This window comes from Opisthocomus hoazin, chromosome 20 (genome assembly GCF_030867145.1).
Source record: "Opisthocomus hoazin isolate bOpiHoa1 chromosome 20, bOpiHoa1.hap1, whole genome shotgun sequence".
In the NCBI taxonomy this organism is placed as follows: domain Eukaryota; kingdom Metazoa; phylum Chordata; class Aves; order Opisthocomiformes; family Opisthocomidae; genus Opisthocomus; species Opisthocomus hoazin.
Window position 1 is genome coordinate 11,996,112 of NC_134433.1, and position 22,197 is coordinate 12,018,308.

Below are 22,197 nucleotides of genomic sequence, written 5' to 3' on the forward strand. Positions count from 1 at the left end.
CCGTTACCCCCCCTTCCGACCGGAGCGGGGAGCCCTGTTGGGGGGGGTGGGGGGGTGGATGGGCGCGGCCCGCGTTGTTTCGTCCGCCCGCGGCCGCCGTAGCGGCTCCCGGAAGTGTCTCCATGGAGACGGGCGGAGCCCGGGCCCGGCCGGGGCGGCGATGGAGAAATACGAGCGGATCCGCGTGGTGGGGAGAGGGGCCTTCGGGTGAGAGCGGCCCCGGGGGGGCACTGGGCGTGTGGCACCGCGGAGGGGGGGAGGCCGCAGGCCACGTTACCACGGCAACAAGGTGCACGGGCCTTGTCGCCATGGCAACGCGGGGGTCAGCCAGCGTCTGGCACCCCGGGGGGGGGGTGTCAGGTCCTGGCTGTTGCCATGGCGATGGGGTGACACGGCACTGGGTGTGTGACACCCCGGGGGGAGGGGGGTGAGCAGGCCCTGTTATCATGGCAACGGGGGGGACAGGGGCCATGTTGTCACCCCAGGGCGGTGGCCAGGCCCCGTCCCCGCGTTGAGCCCGTGTCCCCGCAGCATCGTGCACCTGTGCCTGCGCAAGGCTGACCAGAAGCTGGTGATCCTGAAGCAGATCCCCGTGGAGCAGATGAGTAAGGACGAGCGGCTGGCGGCGCAGAACGAGTGCCAGGTCCTCAAGCTGCTCAGCCACCCCAACGTCATCGAGTACTACGAGAACTTCCTGGAGGACAAGGCGCTCATGATCGCCATGGAGTACGCCCCAGGTGGGCCCTGATCTCCCCCGGTGCCTGCAGCTGGTTCCTCAGCAGATCCTGGGGCTGCCAAGTCCTCAGCTCTCCTTGGGTCGGGCTGCTGTGGCCCCATGTTGTGCTTCTTGATGAGATCCTGTGCTTTGGACCTCCAGAGAGTCCAAACACCTCTCTCTTGCGCAGACATCTTTGTAGAAAAGGATCTGGGGGTCCTGGTGGACACCAAGTTGACCGTGAGCTAAGTGACCGAGTGCAGGTTGCCCAGAGAGGTTACGGAGCCACCATCCTTGGAGATACCCAAAAGTCAGGTTGTGGTCCTGGGCAACCAGCTGTCGGTGGCCCTGCTTGAGCAGGGGATTGGGCCAGATGACCTGAGGTCCCTTCCAACCTCAACTGCCCTGTGACTCTGTGCCTTACACCTGCTAATCATGTCCAAAACAAAGAGATTTCTAACACCTCTGTCGCTGAGGAGTGTGCTACCATCTGCCCTTGGCTTCACATGCATTTCCCTGCGTCGGCTCTCGGCCACGCTGCTGGTCCCACAGCTCTGGGAAGGTGTGATTTCTAACAAGATTCACTGTGGAGTTTAAGATGAAATCAACATTTGCGTGAGGGTTCATTAAAAGCTGTACATGAGCCCTGAATCTGGACCTCCCCTTCTCGACAGGGGCCTCTCGGACTGCAAGAATTCTCTTTTGCAGAACAGGCTTATCTTGTTCTGCCATCGAGGTTCATGTCCTCCTTGAAGAGCTGTAATTTTAGCGTTTCTTTTCCTGCTGCCTTTGACAATGTGTCAACAGTAACTTCTCTCTCGCTGTTTCTGTGTCCCACCAACTGTGCTGCTACCGTTCTCCGCACAGGCTCGGGAGCCTTGGAGGACGTGCTGCCTGTCGCACCAGGCCGTGCTTTTTTCTGTGCGCTTGGCTTGTTAAGACGCTGTGGCTAAATTCCCCCGGCTTTTAGGCTGGGTTTGCGCTGCCCTGTGCAGCCACCCTTGCCGATAGCCCTGTGTTGTTCTTCGCAGGGGGCACGCTGGCGGAGTTTATCCATAAGCGCTGTAACTCCTTGCTGGATGAGGACACCATCCTCCACTTCTTCGTGCAGATCCTCCTGGCTCTCCACCACGTGCACACCAAGCAGATCCTGCACCGCGACCTGAAGACTCAGAACATCCTCTTGGACAAACATCGCATGATTGTCAAGATCGGAGACTTTGGCATCTCCAAAATCTTGAGCAGCAAGAGCAAAGCCTACACAGTGAGTGGCTTGGCTTTGCAGGGGAACCGCTTACCACTGTGGCAGCAGGCTGGAAACTCTGGTCTTGGCTCACGATAGGCTCTTGGAAGCTGCTGTAGGCAGCGGGGTTGGGTGCAGCACACTGGACGCAGTCCTGGGCAGCCTGCTCTAGGTGACCCTGTTTTGCCAGGGGGGTTGGACTAGATAATCCCCAGATGTCCCTTCCAACCCTCTACCTTTCTGTGATTCTGAGATACTTGCAGTAGGCCACATCTGAGTGTCGCCATGCTGCTTTGCTCCTTGGAGTTTATACAGGCTGATGTCTTCACGCCCAAGTTTGCTGCAGCTCTGTGGGCTGCAGAAAGGTGAGAAAGACCTGTCAGCCCAAGCCTGGGAGAGGATGGGCTGTCTGGGCCCGCTGGTGGGGGCAGACAGGGTTTGGTGAGGGTAGACAGGGTTCCTCCCACTGTCACAGTGGGAAGGGTGGTGTTTGCAGGCTCATCTGATACAAACTTGGCAGCTGAATTCCTGCCTGTGCCCCGCCGTCCTGCCTTGTCTTAATCTCCTCTGTCTGCTTGAGTCCTGAGTATCATTCCCCACCTGGTCTAGCCCGAAGAGATGTTTATATCACGCTCCTTCCTCTGGGCTCTGATTCACTCCAGTGGATAGGAGCAAAATTAGAGATAATCTGTGTATGTGCAAAGGAGGTCACCGGAAAGACAAATCCTTGTGTTTTTTACTGAGGTTGTCAGGCAGATGTTGACACCAGGGAACAAAAGCCCAGCTAAGCTTCGGTTGGTGGTGCTCTAGGCTGTGCACTGGGCTCTAAACCCAGCCTTTCTCCTTCCACCTCGCTGCCCCAGTTTCACAGTGTCGTGGTAAATTTCTTTGTCTCTTGTAGGTTGTGGGAACGCCGTGCTACATCTCCCCAGAGCTCTGCGAAGGGAAACCTTACAACCAGAAGAGTGATATCTGGGCGTTGGGCTGTGTGCTGTACGAACTTGCCAGCCTCAAGAGGGCTTTCGAAGCTGCGGTAAGAGGGATATGGTTTACACGTAGGGCAGGGAGCCGTGGCCTCTTACAGAGGTGGAAATGTATGCTTGGATCACTCTTCTCGCTGAGCCTGGAGGTGTGAAGGCAGAGGGCAGTGCTGAGAACTTCCTGGCCTCACCTCTGACCGCCCAGCCACTGTATGTCTCTCCGTTGTTTTCTCTCCAGAATCTTCCTGCCTTAGTATTGAAGATCATGAGCGGGACGTTTGCCCCGATATCAGATAGATACAGCCCCGACCTGCGCCAGCTCATCCTCAGCATGCTGAACCTGGATCCTTCCAAGCGGCCCCAGCTGAATGAGATCATGGCCCAGGCCATCTGCATTCGGCCCCTTCTAAACCTCTACACCGACGTGGGCAGTGTCAAAATGAGAAGGCAAGTGACGCTGCCGCCTTAGTGTCCCTTGGGAGGGGCTGCCACAGCCCACAGCGTGTCTGACCGGCTCACTGTCCCCGTGCAGCTCTCCTGCCTTACCCGACGTCCAGCTGCCGCGGGCTGAGCCTGGCCCCGTGGCTCGGGGCCAGGGCAGGTGCCAGGGCAGGTGTGGGCTTGTCATCGCAGTAAGAGTGAATAGAGAGTTGTGAGCTCAGGGGGAAACAAATTGATGCCAACTCCCCTCTCTCAGGTGGTTCAAAGCACCTGCTGAGGCCATTCTGTGAGCCGTTCAGCCGTGGCTTATGCTGTAGCTCTGCCCAGACCTTCTGTGATCAGGGCTCTGCAGGATCTCTGGGGCCAAGCTGATGTTAAGGACTGGATTTTGGTTTGGCAGGCCTGAAAAACCCTTGGCTCCCGTGCCGACAGTGACCCACAGCCGGACGGGGGGACGAGTGAGCAGCGCCAGGCCGCGGGGTGAGTCCTGGCACGGTGTGTTCAACACAGCTCCACTGGGAAGGAGCTTTCCTTTTTATGGCAGGGAGTCAGAGAGGCACTTGAGCTTCTGGAGAGAGGAAGGTCAGAGACATCACCTCCCCTGAGCCCTGGAGGAGCCCAGGGACACCTCAGCTCTGGGGACCAAGCAGCGCTCTTTCTCCAGCTGCCTCTTCTACATTTTGAACCCTTGAATCGAGTTTCTGCTGTTCCCAGCAAAGGGTGGGAACCAGCTAGGTGTGCTGAGGAGGGGTGTCCGGCGCAGGGCAATGCAGCTGGCACTGGTAACAATGAGGCTAGAGCTGTCGTGGTGCCGCTTGCCTCAATTCTGGGATGAAACGCAAGGAGCTGTTCCCATGTGCTGCTCTCAGCCCTGGCTGGGAGCTCCCCAGCAGCCCCTTGCCAGCCTTGGACCGGCACTGGTCCGGCCATGCTTACTGGCAGACAGCGATGCTGGCACCCAGACCAGATGCCTGCTGTCATTTCTCTTCCTGAGGGAGGAGAGTCAGGGCTCTGGGTTCATGATTTCTCTTTGACCCGTAGGTGTTCGAGGTGGTTCAGCCAGGACAGGAATCCCTCCTCCGCTGTCATCCATCTACACCTGGGGGAGCGGGATCACCACCCCCCTCCGCCTGCCCATGCTTAACACCGAAGTGGTGCAGGTGTCTGCTGGCAGGACGCAGAAGGCCGGGGTCACCAAGTCGGGACGGCTCATCATGTGGGAGGTGAGTGATGGGGAACCTGGGGCAGGCAGAGGGCATGGAAGCCTCAGATGTGCGATTTCTGAGGAGGAGACATTTCTGCTCACCGCATAAGCCCTAGTGCTGCATCCCCCAGGCTGGTCCAGGGTATGGGTGACATTGCTAAGCCTGCGGGAGTGGGCTTTTCCGAGTTCTCCAGCACAGCTCTTGCTGCACAGAGGTGTGGCAGTCGGCATGTCTTCCCTCCGCCAGGCTTCCCCGATGGGTGCTGCGGGAGGCCCTTCTCTCCCAGGAGCCACCGAGCAGCTCCAGCCTCAGTTTGTGTCCCGCTTTCTGGAGGGCCAGTCTGGCGTGACCATCAAACACGTGTCCTGCGGTGATCTCTTCACAGCCTGCCTCACAGGTGAGCTGCTGCCACCTGGCTGAGTCCCAGGCCCCTCTGCATGGCAGCTGGCTTGCAAATGCAGCGTGACTGCCTGGGGAGCCTGCTCGGAGAGGAACCCGAGAGGTGCACTGGGCTGGGGTGACACAAAAGGCTTTGTAGCCTGTAACATCAGGTCGGGGTCGGAAATGGCACGTACGGTCCTTCTGTGATGCCACACTGGTCAACTTGGTCCCAAAGGTCTGTCTGGTGCAGGGAGGACCACAAATTTGTTGTCCTGGCTGCACTGGTGTCACCTGAAGCCAGAACTGGCCTGGGGACTGCAGTGTGAGGGGTGTCTGGGAAGTTCAGCCTTTCTCTGTCACATGCTCTGGGAGTGTGATGCAGACACAAGCAGTGAGAAGCCAGCGTGAGCTTCTGCAGGGCCGGTTGTCCTCAGCCACAGGACGGCAGGGTCTGAAGCCCCCCTTAGAGTGGGCCAGGAGACGTTCTGGCTGGGAGGGGAGCACGCACACCCGCCCAAGGCCGTGTTTGTGCAGCAAAGCCCTCCCAGTGGTCCTTTGGGAGCCTTGTTTGCACTTCTGCTGGGGATCAGGGCAGCAAGTGACAGATATGCAGCTGGCAAACTTCGTAGGCATGTGTTTGTCCTACCTCTCCGTGGAGCTTCCTGCCAGCCCGCTGCCGGGTGGCTGCTCGGTGAGCGCCTCTGCGTACTTAACACCTTGCCAGACCGTGGAGTTAGCAGTTCCTGCGTACACAGCTGCAATAATGTTATCTCAGCGCTCTCCTATCTTCTGCTGTTTGTTTGGCGAGTTGTCGCAGCACATCGAGGCTGCTGCTCTCTGGAATCTTGCTCAAGGCCTCTGCCCCCCCAGCAAGTCGTGAGTCAGAGTGGGTCCCGGGAGCCGCGGCCGGCCCCACGGGCTGCGCGTGCCTTGCAGGGCCTCACCTGTGCCAGTAACACCACTTCTTTCTGCTTTTCCAGACAGGGGGATAATCATGACTTTCGGCAGCGGCAGCAATGGCTGTTTGGGGCACGGAAACTTCACGGACGTGAGCCAGGTTTGTCGTGAGGGTGCTGGGCGTGCAGCTGCCCCAGGGTAGGGGATGGATCGTGCCTTCTGCGCCACGTGAGAGGGCTCATCCCCGCTCCAGGGACGTGCATCCCAGGCACGCTCTGGCATCCGACCCCCTCCCCCTCCTCCCCCTGTCACTGCGGGTTTTAAAAATCCAACCTGCCTCTCGCTTTCTCTCTCCCCCCCCCTACACAATGATCCCTTTGAGCGTGGGGGAAGTCAAGAGCTGCCTTGTGGTTGCTGTTGGCAGGCTCCCAGCTTGGAGGCTGCCTCCAATCACACACCTGCCTGCTTCACTCTTGGCCTGCAGCTGCCAGGGTTCACTGAGAAAAGTTATTTTTCAAAAGAGCCAGTATTTAAAGAAGAGCTGTGTGTTTCCGATTGGCTCGGAACACCAGGGCTGAGGGCCCGTCGCTCCCTTCCAGCTTCTTCCTCGCCTACCCTCGAATGTGGCAGCAGCCGATGGCTTCCAGCCGAGACCAGGGACTGGTGCCATTTGTCACTGTGGTCAGCTGGCTCGTTAGTTCCTGCTCTGTCCGGAGCTGAATTGCTCGGTGCTTATTGCTGGGGGGGGGGAGACCAGTTGGGAGCAGCAGCCAGGTCCCGACAAATGGTGCTTTTCACTTGAAGAAGATAATGAGAAAGAAACTCACTATGGCGAGGTGTCAGATCTAACAGCAGGTCACAGCAGGGGCTGGGCAAAATGTGGAGATGCTGGTCTCTCCACACCCTAACGAACATGTAGCCGATAGCTCACAGCTCCTCCGCACAAGAGCCTTTCAGCCAACGCACGCTGCACCAAGCCCCTGCCTGCTCGGAGCGTGCGTTAACAGCCCCTGGCACTCCCCGCCCGGGCAGGGGGGCGAATCCCAACCCTTCGGCTGAACCTATTCCCTCTCCAAACCGTTGCGCTGGCTGCTTTCTTCCGCCCCAGAGATGTTTGCGTTATCTTCTGCGCTCTGTGCACGTAGTCTCTAAACCCTTTGAAGGCTGTTTGGAACAAAAAAAAGATTCTCTGGTGTTTGTGTTGGATGAAAACTGGGATGCTGCCAGCGCTGTGTTGAGGCTGGGGGGGCCGGGTGGGAGGGATGGGAGCAGCCGGGCAGGCTGGGAGGTCTCGGCTGACGGCTGCTGCTCTTCCCCTGCCAGCCCAAGATCGTGGAGGCCCTGCTGGGCTACGAGATGGTGCAGGTGGCCTGTGGTGCGTCCCACGTTCTGGCGGTTTCCAACGAACGGGAAGTGTTTGCCTGGGGCAGGGGGGATAATGGTAAGAGATGCCTGCTTCACAAAACAGGGCTTGTGCCTTCCATTGCCTGTTCCCACTCCCCTCCTGGCCCTGCTTGCCCACAGTCCCCCCCAGATGTGCCAGGCTAGGTGGGTGTGGGTGAGTTGCAGCTGCTTCACTGCATACCAGGGCCCCAGCGCTTTGGGTTTCACCGCCTTTGCTGGTGACAGGTCCCAGGCTGGGCTCTTGCAGCAGCCGTGTCGATGCCGTCGTTCGTGGGGTGTGCTCAGGCTCTGTGTTGCCGTCAGCTGTGCCCTGCTCTCTTCCTCCTGCAGGTCGGCTCGGGCTGGGTACCCTGGAGTGCCACAACTCCCCCCAGCAGGTCACAGTCCCGCCAGACCACGAGGCTCAGAGGGTCATCTGCGGCATCGATTCCTCCATGGTCCTCACCGTGAAGAACCAGATTCTTGCTTGTGGGAGCAACAGGTAAGGGGGGGTGTGAGGGACTATGCTCCAGAGCTTGCCTGTGGCCTCCGGGGCCTGTCCAGTCCAGGAAGAGGGAGCAGGAGGCTCTAGAAGACATCTCTGTGTGATCCTGCTGCCCAGCATCTCACTGCTGGTGGTGCAGTTATGCTAGAGCAGGATTTGTCTCCGGGGTGTCTGCGCCAGGGTGCGTTCAGCCGGCTCTGAGCTGTGCTTTTCCCCATGCAGGTGTAACAAGCTGGGCCTAGATCAGATCAGCTCAGTAGAGGAGCCTTCCCCAGAGGACCAGGTGGAAGAGGCCACCGTGTTCATGTGTGCCCAGTCGGCCCCCTTGAACCAGGAGCCGATCGTGTGTGCTGACATCGGTACAGCGCACTCGGCTGCAGTCACAGGTGAGGGGTGCGTGCCCAGATCCCTGAAGGAGGACCTGCATTTTTGCTGTCTTCCTCCCGCCTCCGTTTCCCGTGGGCAGAGGCCTCTGAGAGGCTCAGGAAGCACTGTTCTCCCAATGCTGGAGCTCTGTGGAGCAGGATGCTCAGCACAGTAGAAAGCAAAGAGCTTCAGGGGCTTCAGTGCCTCCTCGGGTGACACCCAGTTGTTTCTCTCATCTCTGTTGTCAGCTTCTGGCCAGTGTTACACCTTTGGGAGCAACCAGCACGGGCAGCTGGGCACCAACTCCTGCCGCAACAGCCGCGTACCCCACCTGGTTGTGGGGCTCCAGGCAATGAAGGTCAGCGTGGTGGCTTGTGGGGATGCCTTCACTGTGGCCATCGGAGCAGGTGAGCCTGAAGCCCCCGTGTCCTGGGCTGCAGCAGGCCCTGGCTTTCCTCTGCCTGCAGTCCATGCTGTGGCCAAGGCAGGCCTTGGAGACAGCCCAGGGTGGTACCAGGGAGATGGGAGGCCTGTTTGCTGTTGAGCTCTGTGTGCAGCAAGGTGTACATATAGAATCATAGAATCACAGAATGGTAAGGGTTGGAAGGAACCTTGAAGATCATCTGGTTCCAACCCCCCTGCCATGAGCAGGGACATATTCCACTAGATCAGGTTGCTCAGAGCTCCATCCAACCTGGCCTGGAACATATCCCTCTGCAGACGGCGAGGTGTGCACGTGGGGGAAAGGAGCCAGAGGACGCCTGGGCAGGAAGGATGAAGAAACGGGAGCGCCGAGGCCGGTGCAGCTGGAGGAGACGCATCCATACCTGGTGACCTCCGTAGCCTGCTGCCACGGGAACACGCTGCTGGCAGTAAAGCGTGAGTAGAGGCTTTGTTACTGTGACTGCTGCCGTGAGGGCCCAGCCAGACACAATGCCTTGTGACCGGAGCTGTACCAAGTAACCCTGGCGCGTAAGCTCGGTGTTATTCTAGTCCCCGTAGAGCTGCAGATGAATAGAAATAACTTGAAGCCCATAAAAAACTCCCCTTCCTCTGGGCTGGGGGAGCAAAGGGACGGCAGAGGCAGTCTCGGGCACTCCAAGACCGGTGGGCTGGCCAGGCTGCGGCCAGTGGGGAGCTGGTGTGCTGGCGGTCCACCGAGTATCCAAAAAGAGCAGCTCTCTAATTGATGCTGCTGAAATAGAAGCTGAGATTTGAGGCGTCATTTTGGCTGCTGGCTTTCCATTGTGGTTTGGAAAAGATAGTGATGGTTTTGTGGTTCTTTTCTGCTCGGGCCAAAGGCAGCATCGTTGCACAGTTAAAACGTGCCCATGGCGTGACCTGCCCTTCCGTTGCCTGGGTGTACGATGGGAGCCTGGCCCAGACTGCTGGAGGGGCCTTTCTTCCTCCTCTGCTGGGCTGATTATGGCCTCGGCGCTGGGCTGAGGGATTGCAGTCCCGGCCCACTTCAAGGAGGCTAATTACACCCCAGAGGGGAGGAGGCCCAGCTGACTGCCCTGGTGCAGCTGAGTCGGCCATGGCTCCCGTTCCTCCCCTGCGAGTGCCGAGCTCTCATGTGATGGGTGCTGCCACGTGAAGGGGACAGGGAATGGCTGAGTCCCCAGGCTTGGGAACAAGTAGGGCGTTTGTCACGGCAGTAAAAGCGTTTTGTTTCTGCAGGAAGGCTGCAGGCTGCTCTCCCCTTCCGCTGCCGGAGTCGCCCTGTGCTCCGTGGCAGCTGGTTTGTGGGTTCCCACCTGCAGCACTGTAAGAGCAGGGTCTGAGCGTGCAGTCCCCACCGTAGCCCCACTGCCGTCCCTCTGCACTGCCCGGTGTGAAACTTCAACCCTCCTTCCCGCTGCTGGAAGTACGGGCTCAGCAGCAGCGCTGTCGGGTCAGCACCCTCGCCTGCTCCAGCATCCCTCAGTAACCAGGGTGCAAAAAGCATCGAGAGATCTGTGAAAAGCTGAATTCTGACTCTGGACTTTCACGTAGCTCAGTCTGCCTGGAAACCTCTCCAGACAGAACACAAGGGCTGGCGACACGTTTGATGTTGTTGCTGCTGTCAGCTCTGGCTGTGATCTGGCCTGGAGAAGGTGCTCCACCTTTGGGGCGGCAGTTCTGCACCGCTCTGCGGGTTCCTCCCATGCAGGCAACACCGTTTTTAACTGGCTTGGGCTTCTACCCACTTTATCATGAGGCCATTGCTACGCCCTTCTCTCAATCCCACTGCAAACACGGGAATAACTGGGAGAAGCCAGCCATGCTGGAGGGGAGGAGGAGGGCGCAAGCCTCAAGAGACTGCGTTTCCTCCTGCTTGGGCTCTGTGTGCTGGGCATTGCCTCCTGCTTGTGGCCTTGCAGCAGCTTCCTGGGGTAGAGGGACAGGGACTGCGGTGCCCATCTGTTGGGTGTCTGGGCTGTGTGAGGCAGGGCATGCTCCCTGTAGCTTCGTCGAGATGGCGGCTTACGGCTAATTCTTGGTCCTTGTGTTTCAGCTGCCGTGGAAGAGTCGCCTTCCCAGTGAGGCTGAGCTGAGAGGGGCCACATCCAGCCTTGCCATATAGGTGCTGGGGGTCCCCCAGACGCCCAGCACGCCTGCCGTCCTGCTGCTGCCCGCTACAGCCTGGCTCGGACCCATGTCCCCAGGCTCGGAAGCTCCTCAGCTGCACTCCCAAGGCAGAAGTCTGGAAACGGGGAGCTCCTAACGATGGTTCCCACGGAACCGGAGCTGATCTCGCTCATCGGATCAACGAGGGTCGCTGTCAGCCTCCGGTGCCCGAGAGCCGCTGCCCTGGACGTGCCGTGGGGCAGACGTCCCCGAGCTCCGGCACTGTGGAATGGGGTCGTGCTGGGGCTCTGCCCCTCCCTGCTGGAAGTGCCTGTGTGGAAGGGTGAGGAGCACAGAGGTTGTTTTCCCCGGTGGAAGCTGTCTCTGGTTACAAAGCGCAGGCTGACAGCTTGGTGTCTGAGAGGGCTGTCAGCCTTTGCACAGCAGTGTCTGGAGTTAGGGCCCCAGGCGCTACGCTGGGTGACTAAGTGCAAACCTCTTTTCTAATTAGAGAAGTCTGTCCTTTCCCATCCCCCCCCCCCTTTAAAACGTTTCACCTGTTTGTTGAGCTGTTCCTCACGCTTCCGAGGGTCCAGGCCTGCACGGCTGGCCGAACCCGGCGCGAGCAGCCTCTCTGCGCGGCGCAGCCTGGCTCGCTCTCCCCAGATCCCGCCCGGAGCTTTCCAGTTACAGCCTCCCCTGGCCCCAGGAGCTCACCGGAGGATCCTCCAGCTGACATTTGTCCTCAGGCCCCTAAATCCTGCTGGCTCCCAGCTGAGCTAGCGGAAGGCCAAAAAACACAGCCAGCGACTGTCAGTAATTGAAATTTTTTAACCCAGTTCTCTCCAGGGAGATGATGAGCTTTCACCAGGGATCCTTTCTGCAGGCGGGAGGGGGCATATCGCCGTGTCACAGGCAGGAGTTATGGTTTTTATCTCCAGAAGGGTCGTTTCCTTTCCTTTTCTTTTTTTTTTTTCCCTCCTCTTTTCTTTTTTTAACTTACATCTGCCGTGGGCCATTTTTTGATGAGCTTCTGTCTCTGATCTGTCTGACATTGCAAATGCTCTTGCCTTTCACATCCATCTTTGTGCTGTTGCCAATCTGTTGTGTATAAAGTCAGTGCTTTCATAAGCTGGCTGAGATGAAATCTCTCTAATTATTTTTGTGATTCTTTCCTGTTTTCAATGAGGGAAACCTCGCCGGGCTCTGGTAGAAACCGACTGATCCCTCTGTCATGTGAAAGGTAATGAATTTCTGCAAGGCTCCTGCTCTTCCCTCCCTCGCCTCGCAGGCTCCGGCTGGGGAAGGGAGCAGGTCCCGTCCAGCCGGGAAAGGCGTGTGCGGCCCTGGCTGCAGACGTGGCCTCCCTGTTTGGCTCCCGGCAGGGTGGGTGCACGGGTTTTTCCCTGCCGTTTTTGTTTCTTGTGGAGCTGCCTTTTCAAGCGGTTACACCCTGCTATCCCGGGAAGCTGACTTGCGTTCAAAGGCTCTGCCGGTCCCTTGGCGCTCGCCCTGTGCTGCAGGTTACAGGGATGGCTCCGGCAGCCCGGTGTCGGCGGAGGGGAAGGTGTTCTCCGCTCCCAGACCAGCGTGGGCACCAGGGTAATTGCAGGGCTGGGTTAAATTGCCCCGAAGCCCTTCTGGGCCGGTGCCTCTCCTCCCCGTGCTGAGCTGGTGGCAGCACCAGCTCCTCCAGCAGCAGATTTCTCTCGGCTCTGTTGTGCTCAGCTCACGGGGCTCCCCTTGCCCCAGACCACATGCAGACACATCCCCTAAGAAGGGGCTGGTGTTTCTGCTGTGGCCTCACTGGAACGGCAGTCAGGCAGGACAGAGGTCTCTGCTGCCCTTTGTCTTGTCAATGGTGGCACCAAAATGTCACCACTGCAGGGGACGTGCAGCCCGGAGAGCCGGGCTCTCCCTGCTCCAGCTTGGCTGCCAAATCCAGCGGTGAGCCCCGCGGCAGCCCCCCAGTTCCCACTGACGCGCTGGCGTGGGGCCGGGGGGGGGTTATGGCTTAACGATGCTTTTGCATGGTAGCGCTGGGGCTGGAGGTGTCACCGGCTTGAATATCGGGACTCTTTGCTCTGGGCAGGGGGAACCAGTATGGACCAGTGTGCTCTGTACTGGGCCGGGGGCTCACCGACAAGAGCTGGAGCCCGTGGGATTTTGCAGCCTGCGCACTCCGTACAGGGCTTCTGCTGTGAAGCCCAGCGAGATGATTTGAATAATTTCATACCGGGCTGTGACCAAGCCTGGCGAAAGGGTAAAGGAAACAAAGAGGCCCCCAGCCCCGAGCAACAATAGCTCTCCAACGACAAGCCGAGGCATGTCCGCGCTGCCGGAGGCAGAGAGCCGCCTGGGCAAACAGGCCAGTGCATTCCTCGCGTCTGCCGCTTTGTTTCCCCGCGGAAGCTCCCGGTGAAAACTGCAGGTCTCAGGGCTTCTCCCTTGATCCTGGTTTTGTTCCTGCATCCCTCGGAGCTGGTGGTGGATCAGCCACGTCGCGGCGGCTCTTCCTGCTGAGGAAGGCAGGGCCAGAAGGGAGCGGGTAGGGGAGGATGAGGCTGCCTGGTTCCATCTTGGGTCCCCTCCGGTCACCGTCACCCAGGGAGAGCCCATCCCCACCCCGTGCTCGATGCGACCCCACCGACCTGGGGCCATCGCCGTCAGCAGGAAACAGCCCAAACCGCCTGCTGATGCCGGGGCTGATCCGATTTGAGCCTGGCACCCCTGTCGTGGTCGCGTCGCCATTCCCCCGAGGCTGGGCAGGAGGTGCGGCTGCCGTCCATCCAGCCGCCTCGCTGCCCTTCCCTGGGCATCAGCCCCCCGAAGCAGGGAGAGGACTCTCCCCGCTCCCTTCCCCGGGGCGAAACGCTCCGCCTTAACTTCTTTAGAAGCCGGAGCGTTGGTTTTCTGCTCCTCCAGCTGAAGTAAAATGCAAGGCGGAGGGATGGAGCTGGGTGCAGGGCAGGGAGAGGCCGGGGGAAGAAGGCCAGAGGGGTTCCAGGGCTGACCCAGCCCGGGGGACAGAGAACATATTGGGGCCGCAGAGGGAATTGCCCTGCCCGGAGGTCGAGCTTCCCCTTGGTGCGAGGCAAACGCCCGGCTGTGATGTGGAGTGCGGGGAGGGCGTTCGTCAGGGAGAGGGGAAAAGGAGATCTTTGTTTGCAGGGTCTGACACCTCCCAGCCGGCACAGCCAGCGCCTGCTGATGGCTTTGTCAGTTCCTGCCTAATTAGCAGAGATGCTCCTTAGCGAGGTTAGGAAAGAAAAAATTTAAAAACATCAAAGAGAAGCAGTGAAGAGTGATAAAACTCAGCTCTGTTTCACGCCTGTCACCGGAGACGCGGGCTTTCTGAGCTTGTGGGAGCGGTGTGTCCCGTGCCTTGTGCGGGAGAGGCCGGGGGGGTCCCGTCGCCCAGTGGGACGCTGACACGCAGGGCCGAGGGCCCGTCCTGGCTCGACCGTGCTCCCATAGCAGTGTCTGGGGCTGGTTTTCAGACAGGGCCAGGTCGCAGTGCATTGGGGCCGGTGTCTGGGGAGGCGAGCCTGGCTCCGGGGCGTGCGGTGACTTAGTGGCAGAACCAGACGGTTGTGGGTCCTGCCCCAGGGGGGGTCACAGCGCTGCGCAAACCCAGCTGGGAGCACTGCAACCCCGGGCTGTCACCCCCGTCACAGCTCCCAGGCGCCCGGTGCGACCCGCTGCTCTCTGTACGCTCGCCAGCCGCTGTTTGTTTTTACATGCCGGCTTTCCAGGCTCTCTGGGAGCTGGTTAAAGTTTAGCTCGCCGCTCTCTGCTGTCCGAGCAGGCCGCCAGCCTCTCACGTCCTTCGGAAAAGACCCCGTGGTGGCTGCTCACGCTCGACCCACGCCGGTGTGGGCTTCCCCGGTGTCTGGGTGTCAGGAGCTGAAGGCCTGTTGCAGCTCGGGCCGCGGCAGGGCAGTCTCGGGGTAACCTGTTATCCCGCGGGGTAACCCCAGAAATCAGCCGCCCACGGCCTTCTTGGCAGCTCCGGCAGCGAGAGCAGGCAGGCTGCCTGCCTTCCCCCAGGGCTGCCGGCGGATTTTATTTTAAGCAGAGCCTCTCAGGGAGCGGGGTAACGTGAGCTCCTGGAGTGACAAGCGCTGGAGCTCCCCCAGGAATCCCTCTCCTCAGCCATTTGTTAATTGAAAGCTGCCAACGTTTGGGGCTGGAGCAACTGCTGCCCTGAGCGGGGAGCCGGCTGGGGCCCGCGCTGGTGGGGCTGACACGTGCTGGCAGGCTGTCATCTGCTCGGCTCCATCTCCAGGGAAAGGGGGAACGCTCCCATATGCTGCTCCCGGTTCTGAAGGGGGGGGGCTGCATCCAGGCGGGTTTTCCTTTTTTTCCTTTTTCCTTTCATCCTCCTTCCTCCCAGCCCTCTCTTGGGGGGAGTCAGGGACCACGACCCGGAGCTCCCAGCAAGACGCAGTCCCCGCAGCGCCCGTTCCCCGCTTTGGGGGGGGGGGAAAGGGGGGGGCTCAGGGCAGCCCCTCCGTGTCCAGCTCCGCCGCCGCCCCCCTCAGACTCTGCCACGGGCGGTGGCAGGGACACGCGTGGATCTGTGCGGCGGGACCGTGCGTGTGTTCCCTCCCCATCCCGGGGGCTGCGGCGGGGCCGGGGGGCTGCGCAACCCCCGCGGCGGAGGGGGGGGGGGGGGGGGGCGGGAGGAGGCGGAGCCCGGGGGCGTGGCGGGGGCGGAGTCGAGGGCGGGGCGGGGCCCCGTTGGAAGCCCCGCCCCTCCCGGCCCGCGGTGGCGGCGCGGCGCGGGGCGCGGAGGCGGCGGCCGGCGGGGCGATGCCGGGCTACGACTACAAACTGCTGGAGCGGCCGCGGCGGCGGCTGCTGTGCCCGCTCTGCGGGAAGCCCATGCGGGAGCCCGTCCGCGTCTCCACCTGCGGCCACCGCTTCTGCGACACCTGCCTGCAGGAGTTCCTCAGGTGAGCCCCGCCGCCGCCGCGCCGGCCGCGCACCCCCTGCCCCCCCCCCCCCCCCCCCGGGGCGCCGGGGCGTCCCGGGAGGGCTGCGGGGTTCCCTGTCACGGGCCGGGGCCCCTCTCGGTGAGGAGGAGGAGGAAGAGCAGGGCTGTGTTTAACCCCTTCCTGCCCCGGCCCCGCTGGAGGAAGCGAACGGGGGGGGACGGGGGCGATCCGGCCACTCTTGTCCCCCGCCCCCGATGTCCCCGTGCCCACGGGTGCGAGCCGGGGGACCGAGCCCCTTCCCCCCCGGTTTGGGGCAGCCCCGGCACCGGCAACGGACGGCGCTGCCTGCGGGGACCAGTGCGAGACCGGGGGTCCCACGGTGGCACGGCGAGGGCTGTCCGTGCCCCCCCCCTCCCCGGTGCCAGGCGTCACCCCGGGTCCCGGGTGCCGCTGCCGCCCCGCGCCGCGCCTCGCCCCGTCGAGGCGACCTTTGGCCGGGCCGGGGGCCCCGCGGGCACGGCCGCTGCCGGGCGGGTTTCTGCGAAACCGGGCGTTCCCCAGGGCCGGTGCCAGGCAGCGCCTCCGCTCCCCGCCCGCACCCGCCCTGCGGGGCTACCGGGGCGGCCGGACGAGGGGGTCCCCCCACCGAGACCCCCCCCGTTTGCACCACGTCGGGTTTGGGGACTCGTGGGCTGGGCCCCACGGTGCGGGGAGGGGAAAATGTACCGGGGGGGGGTGTACCGGGGGGGTGTACCGGGGGGGTGTACCGGGGGGGTCCCCCCCACCCCATCACCTCCCTGCACCCCGGCACGCCGCGAAGGTCAGAGGCAAGGACGGTCCCCGGTCCCCCCGGGCGCTGCCTCGGCGCATTCCCCGCCCGGCCGAGCGTGAGGAATGGGGAGGCTTTGTCGGGGATTAGGCGCTGCCTTCGGGTCACCGTCCCCGCTTCCCCGGCACCCCGACACCGGGCACGGGGTGCAGGCAGGGCTGGCTCCCCCAGGAAAGGCAGCCATGGGGCGACACCAGCCGTGGGGTGACACCAGCCGTGGGGTGACGGCAGCCGTGGGCTCCCCGGAAAAGGCTGGGTGCCCAGCCCCACCTGGGAGCTGCTCACCTCGCCGGGTGCCGGGTGACTCCCGTGGAAGCACCCGCTGCAAACGAAGCGGGCACGCTCGGCCATGCCCCCCGCAGCACTGGGCTGGTGTTCCCGGGGGTCCCCTGGCACCCCAGCGCAGGGACGGTGGCTGCGGGGGATGTCACCGCGCTGTGCCCAGGCATGCTGAGCCGGGCAGCTCGGTCGTGCCATCTCGCGTCTGCTTGGCAGCCCCGGCCGAGGCCGTGCCGACGCCTGCCAAGGGCGCGCGGTGACGAGATGCGGGCAGGGCGACCTCGCGGCCTCGTCCAGAGCCACCTCGGGGATACCAGAGCCCCCCGGGGTCCCTGTGTGTGTCCCCGTGGGCAGCACCCATGGCCTCCCGCCCCAATGTCTGCCGGGGATGGGCTGTGGGGTGTCACCCACATGCATCCCAGGGACCAGGGGTGACGGTGGCTCCTGGCCAGCCATGTCACAGGCCAGGCTGCCTCTTTGGCTCTGTCCCCGTCCCTCCAGCCCTCGCTCCCCTGGGCAGGGCCATTCCCACCTCGGGGACGGCTCTCGGGAGGAGCACCCCATCCCGGGGACCCCTCCAGACGCAGCGCGGCCGCCCGTCCCCCATCCCAGCTCACCGCGGGGGCTGGTGGGGCCGTTTCCTGCAAAGCAGGAACCCCGGGGCCGCACATCCGGGCTGCACATCTGGCACCCAGCTGTTGCCCCCCCCCCCCCCCAGCTCCCCTGGGCCCCCAGCACCTGGGGCTGTGGGTGCCTGTGACCCCCCGCCGGCACCCTGTCTTAATCCCGGGGGGCCAGGGCAGGCAAGGGGGCTGCCGGGGCTCCAGATGGTGCCACCGCTCGCGGCGGCTGGCCCAGGCCCCCAGGGACCGTGGCCGCTGTGCCTGGTTTGGGGAGGGCTGCCCGGGGGGGGGGGGGGTGTCTGGCGGGGGCATTTCCCAGCTCAGACAGATGGAGCCGGATTAGAGCTGCGGCTCCCGGAGGCCCGCGGCTGGATTTGGCACCCGGCGGCAGAGCGGCAGCGCTGACGTCCTGGGGTGGGATGGAGGGGACCCCGTGGGACGTGGTGGCCGTGTCACCAGCGAACGCACCGTTCCCCAGCCCCGAGTGATGCTGACCCCTCTTTGTGTCTTGCAGCGAAGGCGTCTTCAAGTGCCCGGAGGACCAGCTGCCCCTGGACTATGCCAAGGTGAGCCCGGTGCCCTGCTCCAAGGGGACGTCCCCGTCACCCGCGTCCCTGCCAAGGGGCTCCGCGCACCCGCCTGGCACAGCCGCCCGCGCGGAAGCGAGAGGGCTTTGTGCCGCGGGGGCCGGGCAGCGGAAGCCCACTCCCGACAAAGGGCGCTTGTTCGTGAGCCGGCGGGGGGGGATCCGGCGCCGGGCAGTGTGCCCGCGGCTCCCGGCCAGGCTGGGCTGGGGGGGGTCCGTGTGCCGCGTCCGTGTGCTGACGCCGCGGTGCCGCTTCCCCAGATCTACCCCGACCCGGAGCTGGAGGCGCAGGTGCTGAGCCTGGCCATCCGCTGCATCCACAGCGAGGAGGGCTGCCGCTGGACTGGGCTCATCAAGCACCTCCAGGTAGGGGGCTGGCAGGTTGCGGGGGGGTGCCAAGGCTGCGCCCCGTGGGTCCCCCCCCTCACCGTCCCTGTGCCCCCCAGGCCCATCTCGGCACCTGCGGCTTCAACGTCATCCCCTGCCCCAACCGGTGCAGCGCCAAGCTGAGCCGCCGCGACCTGCCCGAGCACGTCCAGCACGGCTGCCCCAAGCGCCGGGTCAAGTGCGAGTTCTGCGCCAGCGACTTCACCGGGGAGGCCTTCGAGGTGGGCGCTGGGGGGGGGGTACGGCCACGGTGGGGACAGTATGGGGGACGCAGCGGGCAGGGGTGTCGGGTGGGGACAATATGGGGGATGCAGCGGGCAGGGGTGTCGCGGGGGCATGGCCTGGCTGGGGGCACTGCGGGGGTTTAGCCAAGATGGAGATTGGGATGTGGGGTGCAGGGTGGCCATCGGGGACCCAGGTGGGGGGACAGGGCACTGTGGAGGCACAGCCTGGCCATAGGGACAGAGCCTGGGTGGGGGACGCCATGGGGGGGCACAGCCTGGCCCTGGGGGGCACCGCGTGGCCCCATCCCTTGGACAGCCGGAGGGTGACGATGCCGCCGCCGTCCCCAGGGCCACCAGGGCACGTGTCCCCAGGAGAGCGTGTACTGCGAGAACAAGTGCGGGGCGCGCATGATGCGGCGCCTGCTGTCCCAGCACACGCTGGCCGAGTGCCCCAAGCGCACCCAGCCCTGCACCTACTGCGCCAAGGAGTTCGTCTTCGACACCATCCAGGTGAGACGGGGCCCACGGGGACCCTCGCCCCGCTGGCTCCCGGCCCTGGCTGACGGTCACCCTCTGTCCCCAGAACCACCAGTACCAGTGTCCCCGGTACCCCGTGCCCTGTCCCAACCAGTGCGGGACGCCCAGCATCGCCCGGGAGGACGTGCCCACCCACCTCAAGGAGAGCTGCAGCACTGCCATGCTGCTGTGCCCCTTCAAGGAAGCTGGCTGCAAGCACCGGGTGAGCGTGTCCCCGGCCCCGTGCCCATGTCCTGGGCCCCATCCTGCCCTGGCATCCTTGTGCCGTCCCCACCGTGGCATGCCCATGCCCCACAGCACCCCCGGGCCTCTCCTGCCCTGACATCTGTCCCATCCCCTGTGGTGTCCCTGTTCTGCTCTGTCATCTGGTTCCACGGTGTCTCCATCCTTCTCCTGCCTCATGCCTGTGTCACTTTGCCACCTAAGCATCCCCACGCCATCCCAACCAGTTGTCCCTGTGCCACCGCAGTGTCCCCACGGCATCCCTGTGTGTCCTGCTGGTACCCTCCCACCCGACGACATCCCCACGGCACCCTCCTGTCCTGTGCCACCCCGTGTCCCCACGCTGTCCTGTGCCCCACTGACGGTCCTGCTGTCCCCGCAGTGCCCCAAGCTGGCCATGGGCCGGCACCTGGAGGAGAGCACCAAGGCGCACCTGGGCATGGTGTGCGCGCTGGTGAGCCGGCAGCGGCAGGAGATCCTGGAGCTGCGGCGCGACGTGGAGGAGCTGTCGGTGAGCAGCGACGGGACCCTCATCTGGAAGATCGCCGACTACACCCGCAAGCTGCAGGAGGCCAAAGCCCGCAGCAACTACGAGTTCTTCAGCCCCCCTTTCTACACCCACAAGTACGGCTACAAGCTCCAGGTCTCGGCTTTCCTCAACGGCAACGGGAGCGGGGAGAGCAGCCACCTCTCCGTCTACATCCGCGTGCTGCCGGGCGAGTACGACAACCTGCTGGAGTGGCCCTTCTCCTACCGCGTCACCTTCTCCTTGCTGGACCAGAGCGACCCCTCCCTCTCCAAGCCCCAGCACATCACCGAGACCTTCCACCCCGATCCCAACTGGAAGAACTTCCAGAAGCCGGGGGCTTCGCGCAGCTCCCTGGACGAGAGCACCCTGGGCTTCGGCTACCCCAAGTTCATCTCCCACGAGGACATCAAGAAGCGGAACTACGTGCGGGACAACGCCATCTTCATCAAAGCCTCAGTGGAGATCCCCCAGAAGATCCTGGCCTGAGCCCTGGTGCCTCGGGGGGGACAGATGGGAGCCGGGTGCCCGCCCGGGGTGCCCTGCATGGTGCTGAGCCCCTGCCCGCAGCCGCTGCCCCCGGCGTGGGGACGCTGCCATGGCCACAGCCGGTGGCTCCGGGGCAGGCAGGGGAGGGGGCTGCCCCCCCCGCCCCTCCCAGCGCTGGGCCCCCACTGCAGCCCCAGCTGCCCCCCGGGGCAGCCCCTTCTCAGGTGCCTGGGGGTATCGGGGGGCTGGGTCCCCTAAGCCCCTCACTGGGGTGCCCGGCAGCCCCCGCCAGCCTCGCTGGGGACCCCACGGGATCCCCGCTGCCCAGAGCCATATTTTGTAAGCTGGTGCCCCCCGGGAACACGGTTGTTATTTATTACCCCGGGCCGGGGCCCGTTGCCCCCTCCCCACCTCTGATTTTTTTTTTTTCAATAAACTTTTCTTGTATTTATTACGGCCGCCTGCGCCTCCTTCCTCCGCCCGACGATGGGATGGGGGGGACCCCTGTCCCCAGCGCCTGCCGGCTCGGGGGTGCTCGCGGTGCAGCCGTGGGTGCTGGGGACCGGGAGGGCCAGAGCTGGGGGGCACGGAGGGGGGTGATCCCTGACCCCCATCCCAAGCAGCATGGGGGCAATTAAAGATGCAGAGGGGGGGGGGGGGGGGGGGGGGGCTTGGAGCACGCAAGGGTGGGTGGGTGAGGGTTGGGGGCAGGAGGGGCACCGGGGGGATTTGGGGGGCCCGGCTGGGTCAGGCCCTGGGTCTGTGTGTCCCCCCCGAAGCACCCCAGCAGCGGTGAGGGGGGGGGGGGGTTGCTGTCTCTGCAGTCTCATCCCACAATTGCATTAGTGCTGCCCCAGTTTAACACAATTAGCCCCTAATTAGCTGCACCCCATGGCAATGGCTGAGCTGGGGGGGGGGGGGGGCAGTGCTGCCGGGGTGTCCCCATGCCCCGTGTCGCCCCCCCAGGAACGTCCCCCGAGCAGGTCTCAGCCTAGCAGGAGGGTGGCCTGGTGCCCAGGGGTCGTGGCACGTCCCCAGGGCCGGGGGGTGACACCACAGGGCCCTGCAGCCTCCTGCGCACACCAGGCCCAGTGCCAGCCTGTACTGGTGCCCAGTGCCAGCCCATACTGGTGTCTGTTGCCAGTCCTGCACCGGAGCCAAATACAAGTCCATACTGGTGCCCGATGCTCTCCAGTTCTGGTGCCCAGTGCCAGCCTGTGCTGCTGCTGAATGCCACAGCCCCAAGTGATGCCCAGTTCTCGCCTGAACTGGTGCCCAGCGTCAGCCAGTACTGGTGTCCATACTGGCACCCAGTGCCACCCCATACTGCTGCCGAGTGCCAGCCTTAAACTGATGCCCAGTGCCAGCCTTAAACTGGTGCCCAGTGCCAGCCCCAGTTGATGCCCAGTTCTTGCCCATACTGGTGCCCAGTGCCAGCCCAAACTGGTGCCTGATGCCAGCCAGTTTTGGTGCCCAGTATGAGACCGTACTGGTATCCAATGCCAGCCTGTACTCCTGCCCAGTGCCAGCCCTGTACCGCTGCCTGCTGCCAGCCTGTTCTGGTGCCTGCTCAAGGTCCGCACTACTGCTGGTTCCTCCCGCCCCGCACCCGCACCTGCCCGCACCCACAGCCTGTCCCAGAGCCCACAGCCCAGCCTGGAGCCCGCACCCTGTCCCACACCTCCCACCCGGGCACTGCTTGGCTTGGGGGGCACAACTCACCCTTGAGGGTGGCGATCAACCCAGGACAGGCCCCATGAGCCCCCAGATCCCACAAAACCCCAAACCCCTTCTCCCCATCTCTGGCCCTCTTCCTGCTGCTGAGCCCTCGCCTGCCTTTTCGCCTGGCTCGGGCTGGCCTCAGCTGGGTGAGGGTGAACATGTTGGCC

At 63.3% G+C, this 22,197-nt stretch overlaps 1 protein-coding gene across 3 annotated transcripts; it reads left to right on the forward strand.

Moving 5' to 3' along the window:
* The first annotated feature begins 134 nt into the window (after window positions 1–134).
* Window positions 135–20,387, forward strand: LOC104332789 (TNF receptor-associated factor 4). Of its 3 annotated transcripts, XM_075439880.1 has the most exons (20): window positions 135–207; window positions 532–737; window positions 1,747–1,979; window positions 2,860–2,991; window positions 3,177–3,385; window positions 3,780–3,859; window positions 4,421–4,602; window positions 4,831–4,981; window positions 5,946–6,022; window positions 7,186–7,303; window positions 7,597–7,747; window positions 7,973–8,136; window positions 8,365–8,523; window positions 8,837–8,995; window positions 17,852–17,902; window positions 18,150–18,289; window positions 18,370–18,531; window positions 18,883–19,044; window positions 19,118–19,273; window positions 19,676–20,387. In XM_075439880.1, exons 1-20 carry the CDS (start codon window positions 161–163, stop codon window positions 20,306–20,308), a joined length of 3,372 nt encoding a protein of 1,123 aa, XP_075295995.1. In that variant the 5' UTR covers window positions 135–160; the 3' UTR covers window positions 20,309–20,387. The 3 variants fall into 3 exon arrangements, with proteins under 3 accessions (XP_075295995.1, XP_075295993.1, XP_075295994.1); XM_075439878.1 differs by lacking the exons at window positions 17,852–17,902; window positions 18,150–18,289; window positions 18,370–18,531; ... (1 more) ...; window positions 19,118–19,273; window positions 19,676–20,387 and adding an exon at window positions 10,614–11,797; XM_075439879.1 differs by lacking the exons at window positions 135–207; window positions 532–737; window positions 1,747–1,979; ... (9 more) ...; window positions 8,365–8,523; window positions 8,837–8,995 and adding an exon at window positions 15,448–15,624 and having other exon boundaries at window positions 17,852–17,903; window positions 18,185–18,289.
* The last annotated feature ends 1,810 nt before the right edge of the window (window positions 20,388–22,197 follow it).

Excerpts from the sequence above, each read along its gene's own strand:
- LOC104332789 (XM_075439880.1), top strand. The coding sequence starts at position 161 with ATGGAGAAATACGAGCGGATCCGCGTGGTGGGGAGAGGGGCCTTCGG. Across the intron at positions 738-1,746 it reads CGCCATGGAGTACGCCCCAG|GGGGCACGCTGGCGGAGTTT; the intron begins GTGGGCCCTGAT and ends TGTTCTTCGCAG. Across the intron at positions 7,748-7,972 it reads CTTGCTTGTGGGAGCAACAG|GTGTAACAAGCTGGGCCTAG; the intron begins GTAAGGGGGGGT and ends TTCCCCATGCAG.